The 7,500-nt window shown below is 45.5% G+C and overlaps 1 protein-coding gene across 1 annotated transcript in view; it reads right to left on the reverse strand.

Moving 5' to 3' along the window:
* LOC138953729 (neuronal acetylcholine receptor subunit alpha-10-like) overlaps positions 1 to 7,500 on the reverse strand; it is a 127,533-nt gene that overhangs the window by 10,526 nt on the left and 109,507 nt on the right. The window contains exon 6 of the mRNA XM_070325620.1: positions 1,400 to 1,625. Coding sequence (XP_070181721.1) covers positions 1,400 to 1,625 — 226 coding nt within the window. The remainder of the gene's footprint in view (positions 1 to 1,399; positions 1,626 to 7,500) is intronic.

Genomic DNA, 7,500 nt, shown 5'->3' on the forward strand with positions numbered 1-7,500 from the left:
AATGTAATTAAACCCGACAGGAAATTGTGGAAGAGAATTGGGGTGCCATCCTAAGGGACCTAACGGCGGAGTTTAGCATTCTTTTATTGTCTTTTTACCCTCTGTTGAAGACAAGGCGCTTTGCAATTTTCTCTTATCGTTTGTGTCTTTTACCTTCTGTTGAAGACAAACGCTTTGCCCTAGGCTGCGAAGTAATGAAAGCAGGTGAAATATCACCGACGTAAAGAGACACTTTTTCGGACTGTCCAGACACACAAACTACATTAGTAGTCACAGTCATGTATGGCGTGCCTAATCATCAACCATCCTTGTCGTGCTTATAAGATTAGGAAGGAGCAAAACGACCATGGTATAAGAAATCCTATTGAAAACTTTCTAGATCCTTATATCCTTTTTCGGTCTCCTTTCACCAACCCTCGCTGGTCTTTTTTTTTTTTTTTTTAGTCCGTACGAGTTCTGATTGCACCAAACGACGGGACAAACCTTTTACTTTTGTTCGTTCACTGATGGATTTTAATACGCTAACCTTTCTTGTACTTTAGTTTGTCGATACATGGGCTGCTTATAATGATTAAAGTAGGTTACTGATTTACGGCAAAGAGTACAGTAGAAAACCTATAGAAAATAAACTATTTTGGTCCCCTTTTACCAATACTCGTGAGTCTAAATAGTCCGTAGTAGTTCTAATTGCACCAAACGACAGCGCAAGCTCTTTACTATTTCTGCCTTTTCACCAATGGATTTGAATACGCAAACCTTTCTTGTATTTTGAGTTTGTCGATACGCGGGTTGTTTATAATACTACATTTGTATATACCGATTTGAGGCAAATATCACAGTTTGGTGCAGAGGTAATGGGCATACAGTGCCATTCCAAAGTAACAAATTCGACGCAATCCTCGCGAAAAACTCTCCGCGCTGCAAACATTTTCCTGCATGAGCGTTCTCAGTTGTACACACATACATGTCTATTATATTCAACCTCGTCATGAAAAACCTCTCCAGCATCAACCCATGAGCAAGAGGTGGACGTCAAGTTGCATACATGTGCGTTCGTCCCTTCGCTCGTGCGTGCGTACGTGCTTGCGTGAGTGCGTGTGTGTCTGCGAATATATCTATGTGTATGTGTGATGCATATATTTATCACCACTTTAACATAAACGACTATTCACACTTCAATCTAACCACCAAAAAAACATCTTCATCTAAACTCACCAGCAGGTCGAACTCGCTCCTGTCGCTCAAGAAATGGACGTCAAGCTTGTATGTGCGTTCGTCCGTTCGCTCGTGCGTGCGTGTCTGCGTATATATGTGTATGTATGATTCATGTATCTAATTATCACCACTTTCACATACACGAATATTCACACTTCAATCTAACCACAAAAAAAAAACCCACCTCGGTGTCGAACTTGGTCCTGTTGGGCAGGAAGTTGATGTCCAGCTTAAAGCCGTTGTAGGACCAGGAGCCGAACTTGAGGATGCAGCACTGCTCGTCAAAGGGGAAGAAGAGTGTGTTGAATGAGCAGGAGGACCTCAGGATGGCCTGAGGCATCCACAGCAGGTCACCACTGTGGTAGGTCACCACCAGAGCGTTTCGTTGCTCCTTCAGTCTCTCGTCAGCGCTGTTGACAATACGCAGGGAAAATGTAGTGTTACATTACTAATGATTACTGTGAAGAATGCTTGTGGCCACAAATCGGACAATAAATATGTATTGGATTGTATTGTATTGTATTGTGTTGTGTTGTGTTGTGTTGTGTTGTGTTGTGTTGTGTTGTGTTGTGTTGTGTTGTGTTGTGTTGTGTTGTGTTGTGTTGTGTTATATTGATGGTTAAGAAAAAAAATGATGTGGAAAGAAGAAGAACGAGGTGTATGAACATTGATTGAACTTTGGGTGGAGGACTTTGCTATAGGTTTATGATTTGATCTTTTATGGTAGCCTATCGACTTCATTTCTACGTAGCGCTGATATTCTTACACTTGTAATCGTTTAAATAAAAAGAAAACACACCAGTAACCAGGTTTGGTACGTTTAAATCAATATTTCGGCATGTAACTGCCTTCTTCAGGATGGTATGGAAAGAACTTGTAATCGTTGTCATTTTGGCGCTAGACAACAACTTCATGTCCCCTACACAAGTAGACGACAGTGGCCCAGGTCAGAAAGTGAGGAATTCTTTCTGTCTGTCGGAAGCAAGGAATGTTTTTGTCTGAAGTTTTGCTAGAAAATGTACAAAGGGATTGGGATACTTTATTAACATAACCAACTGTGACAGCGTTCCTTTAAAACATGCACCATCCCTCAGTTCCCTTCATTTTACCATGACAAACCAGACCGAACAAAACACATAAACAAAACCCTATTACCACATCAAACTAAACCATGCTGTGAAGGATTTGGCCTAATTCTTGAAGAGTGAAAATCTCAAGCCAGAGTCTGTTCAACTGCGAAGGACCCGTTCAAAGAAGGCACTTGGCTAATCAACCCGATTCTACCTTTGGTACTAACCGGTCAACGAAGCAACCAACCAAGAATCTAAAAACCGACAGTGCCTTCAAGAACGGCCTTGCTTCAAACACGAGCCGCAGAAAAAAACACAACTTTGAAACACGAATGCAGAATGAGTTCCCAATGGACCGACTGCTTGTCATTAGCAAAAGGCTGAAGAGTGGTGGCGTGCTAAAGCTATGGGGAGAGAGGGGGTGGATTTTGGAGGTGGGGGCTATTGGGGTCGGGGGGGTTGAGTGCAAGGACAAAAGTTGGACGCCGGACAAGAAGAACAAACAGTGTGCGGAAACAGGTAATTCGCAGCACGACTTGATGCATTTTAAAAAGGTCCCCGGCGCAGACAGCGTCGGTGTAAAAAAAGGAAAACAAGAAGAAGAAAAAAACTAAAATAAAAAGAAAGTTGAGGAAAAAGTCTGCAGAGAAGACAGAGTGTGTCTATGTGTGTGTGTGTGTGTGTGTGTGTGTGTGTGTGTGTGTGTGTGTTTATATGTGTGTGTGTATGTGTGTGTTTATATGTGTGTGTTTGTGTGTGTGAGTGTGTGTGTGAGAGTGTGTGTGTGTGTGCGTGTGTGTGTGTGTGTGTGTGTGTGTGTGGGAGAGAGAGAGAGAGAGAGAGAGAGAGAGAGAGAGAGAGAGAGAGAGAGGGGGGAGACAGAGAGAGACAGAGAGCGAGAGAGAGAGGGAAGAAGAGTGAGCGAGAGACTTAGAGAGAGAGAGAGAGAGAGTGTGTGTGTGTGTGTGTGTGTTTGTGTGTGTGTGTGTGTGTGTGTGTGTGTGTGTGTGTGTGAGTGTGCCTGTATGCTGACTTTATTAGCAGGCATCTGTCAAAAATTGTTGCGATCAACGATCACGTCAGTGTAATATCATGTATATACTTTTGCTTTGATTACGTGAAATGCTGCTTTTGTACATTTCTTTTTTTACCATTGTAAAAACCAATCCACTGGTTATACAATTAAACAATCCATCCATCCATCCATCTCTCTCTCTCTCTCTCTCTCTCTCTCTCTCTCTCTCTCTCTCTCTCTCTCTCTCTCCAAAAAACACCAGTCACGACCTCTTTAGTTAAATCTTTCTCTGGAATCACAGCCTGGCCCAGACGGCATCACCAACGAGATGCTAACCCACCTTGGTAGTGCAGCAGAGAACAAGCTACTCGAGGTCTTCAACAGCAGCTGGCAAGAAGGATCGCTACCACAACTCTGGCGAGAAGCGATCATGATCCCCATCTTAAAAAAATGGAAGGATCCAAAGAAGGCCACCAGCTATCGCCCAATCAGCCTCACCAGCTGTGTTGTGAAGACCCTGGAGAGAATTGTGAACGAGCGCCTCCGGTGGTACCTGGAATCCAGGAACCTCCTCGCCCCTGAACAAGCTGGATTCCGACAGTTCCGCAGCACTGAAGATCAGGTCACTTACCTGGCGCAAGAGGTTGAAGATGCCTTTCAGGAACAAAAGCTGGTCTTCGTCACCTGGATAGATTTTCAGAAGGCCTTTGACAAGGTCTGGAAAGATGGACTCCTTGTAAAACTGCTGAGGAAAGGCGTGTCCAGCAACATGTACCAGTGGATTCGCTCCTACCTCTATAACCGCAGGGCAAGAGTTAACGTCGACCAGACCAAAAGCAAGAAGTTCCTCCTTCGTCATGGCGTCCCTCAGGGCGGAGTCCTCTCCCCCACACTCTTCCTTCTCTTCATCGACGATCTGGTGTCTGAGATGCCCAAGGGGATCAAAGCTGCTCTCTACGCAGACGACCTTGTGATCTGGTGCAAGGAGGAGCACGCAAGTACTGCCACCTACAGAATGCAGCAAGCGGCAGATAGGCTGAACGCATGGGCAGAAGATTGGTGCGTCTCCATCAACAAGGAGAAATCCTCCACCACCCTATTCACTCTGTCGCCAAAGCAGAAAGCCGGAACCATTAGGCTTGGTGGAACTCCTCTGAGAGAGGATGAAGAAGCAACGTACCTTGGTGTCACCTTTGATAGACGGCAGACCTGGAAACCACACATTGCACGGGCAGAGACGAAGGCCCGGCGCAAGCTAGCCATACTCAGGAAGCTGGCAGGTACCACCTGGGGAGCGAACGAGAAGATACTGAAGACAGTATACCAGAGAACAATCAGACCCCACCTCGAGTACGGCTCCACAGCGTGGTCAACCTCAGCCAAGACAAACCTGCAGACCCTCGACCGTGTGCAAAACCAGGCCCTCCGACTCATCACTGGTGCAATGAAATCCACGCCCATCAAGGAAATGGAGAAGCTTACCACCATCCAACCCCTCTGTCAGAGAAGAGAAGCCAAGACTATGGTACAGGCCGAGAAGCTCAAGTGCCTACCCGACCACCCCATGAAGCACAGACTGAGCAACCTCACCAAGAACCGGATCAAACGGAGCAGTTTTGTACACGAGAGCAAGAGACTTTCTCGACAGTACAGGGAAGTCCTCCCACAGAACACTCTACCTCTGACTCAAGAAGAAGAGGAAACCCCCAAGGCAACAGAGAAACCAGGCATCCGGATCTGCACCAGTGTTCCACATGTTACCTCAGGAGAAGATCAGAATGACACAGCTCGACAGGCACTCACCTTAGCCCTGATCGACGAACAGTACCCAAAAGAGGCGTGGATCCATGTATACACCAATGGATCAGCAACTAACGCCGTGCTCAATGGAGGTGCTGGCATTCTGATCCAGTTCCCTGGGGGACATACAGCTACATCCAGCGTTGCCACTGGCAAACACTGCACAAACTATAAAGCAGAAGCAGAAGCTCTCATGCAGGCCGCCTCCTTGGTTCAGGACTCCGCAGACCCTTGCTACCAAGTTGTCTTCCTCTCGGACGCCCTTTCAGTCCTTCAGGCCCTAGAGAACGACAAACTCCCACAGCTGGCCAAAGCATTACAGCTGGTCAGACAAACCAGAAGAGTTGTCCTCCAGTGGATACCAGAACACTGTGGGATACCAGGAAATGAAAGGGCAGATGAGCTGGTGAAAGAAGGAGCCGTGGAAGACCAACCTGAAAACAGTGTCAGCTTTAGTGAGCAGAAGACAATCATCAAGGCATTGCTGAGGCCAAGGACAAACAGAGATGACTACCACACAATGTCCAGAGAGCAGCAAGTCAACCTCATCAGGCTGCGTACTGGCCACAACAGGCTCAATGCTCACATGAACCGAAAGTTCAAGCTGGCGCCATCACCAACCTGTGCCTGCGGTCAAGAAGACCAAACAGCGGAACACATCTTACAGCGATGTCCCTTACTAGATGAGGAACGAAAAGAAGTGTGGCCGTCACCAATTCCCTTGCAGACCAAACTAAACGGCAGTCGACAGGAGTTGGAGAAAACGACAACATTTATCACCAGTGCTGGATTGATCGTGTAACCTCTGCGAACGCCAAGAAGAAGAAGAAGAAGACACTGACGTGATCGTTGTCGTTGATCGTAACAATTTTTGACAGATGCCTGCTAATAAAGTCAGCATACAGGCACACACACACACACACACACACACACACACACACACACACACACACACACACACACACACACACACACACACACACTTACACACACACACACACACACACAAACACACACACACACACACACACACACACACACACACACACACACACACACACACACACACACGCGTGCCGCACGTAAATACGTAGATATAAATATATACACCATAGCAAGCAGATTTGCACACATCATCAAACAAGCCCCAGATTTGTTTGCCCATTCAAAAAACAAAAAGCAAACAAGAGCCCAGATAAATATTCTTTCTTCTACAAGAAAAACAGCATCTCCCAGAAGGCAGAAGGCATACAGACAGCTAGCCAGACAGGCTGACAGACACGCACACGCACTCACAGAGTATCAACCAAAAAAACAAAAGCAATTCCTGGTAACGGTAACAATGAGGAATGCATTTTGCATGTCATGAATCACACATCAAGTCTCTTCTGCCTCGCTTTCTATGCCAGGAATACATATTTAACAAAACTTATGACTTTTGTTTCGTCACTACCTTTCAACAGTTCACCCAGTTGGAGTTCGAGTGGGGAGTCAACAGGTATGCCAATATATCTGTTTTTGATATCCTGATACACGGGGCACACAAAAACAACATGTATTTCATCCTCAGTTTTATTTGTACAAAAAGGGCATAGCCGGCTTGATTCCGGGTGCGAAAAACGTTGCCTGTGTGCATTGAATGGGGAGACGCCCAGTCTGAACCTGCTGAGAGCTGTCCTGTAGATATTAACTTTTATATAGTCTAAATAATGTTCTCGTCCTATCAGACTTTTGTAACTGTGGTAAAGTTCAAAACGAGGACTCTGTGACGTATGGTTGAGCCATTTCAGACAAAAGTTTTCACTTAATCGTTCTTTGAAGGTGCGCAGGAATAGTCTCTCATCTGCCACGCTTCCGAACTGCCACACGAGGCCAAAACCAAGCTCACACAAAAAAGACTTAACACGTGTGACCCAGTTGTCATGGCCCCTTTTATGCATATATTTAATAGGGACAAGTAAGCCATCTTAGAAAATCTAACGTCCGGCTGCTTAAGTAAGCGGAACCAATATTGAATACACTTTGCAGCGGACTCGATGTAAAGTGGGTAACGACCAAGTTCACTGTAAATCATGTCGTTAGGTGTCATTATTGGTACATTCATAAAAAGCTTACACGCGTACAGGTGCACCCTTTCGATCTGTTTGTTGTGAAGGAACAATTTGAGCATCAAACAGTTTGAAAAACACTTCGCATGAGGAAATACCACACTTTTTCCGCGTTCTAAGGATTTCTATTGTTCCCTTCTTGCCTCTCGACACAAATTCCTCCGTGCCTATGTTAAAACTTATCATTGTAGAAAAGGTGAAGCCAAGGTATTTATACCTACCAACAACTTCGAATTTCTCAGTACCTAAATACCACTTTTCTTTCTCGGATAAATAGCCACCTTTACGGAAT

Source organism: Littorina saxatilis, linkage group LG2 (assembly GCF_037325665.1).
Source record: "Littorina saxatilis isolate snail1 linkage group LG2, US_GU_Lsax_2.0, whole genome shotgun sequence".
NCBI classification, from domain to species: Eukaryota; Metazoa; Mollusca; class Gastropoda; order Littorinimorpha; family Littorinidae; genus Littorina; species Littorina saxatilis.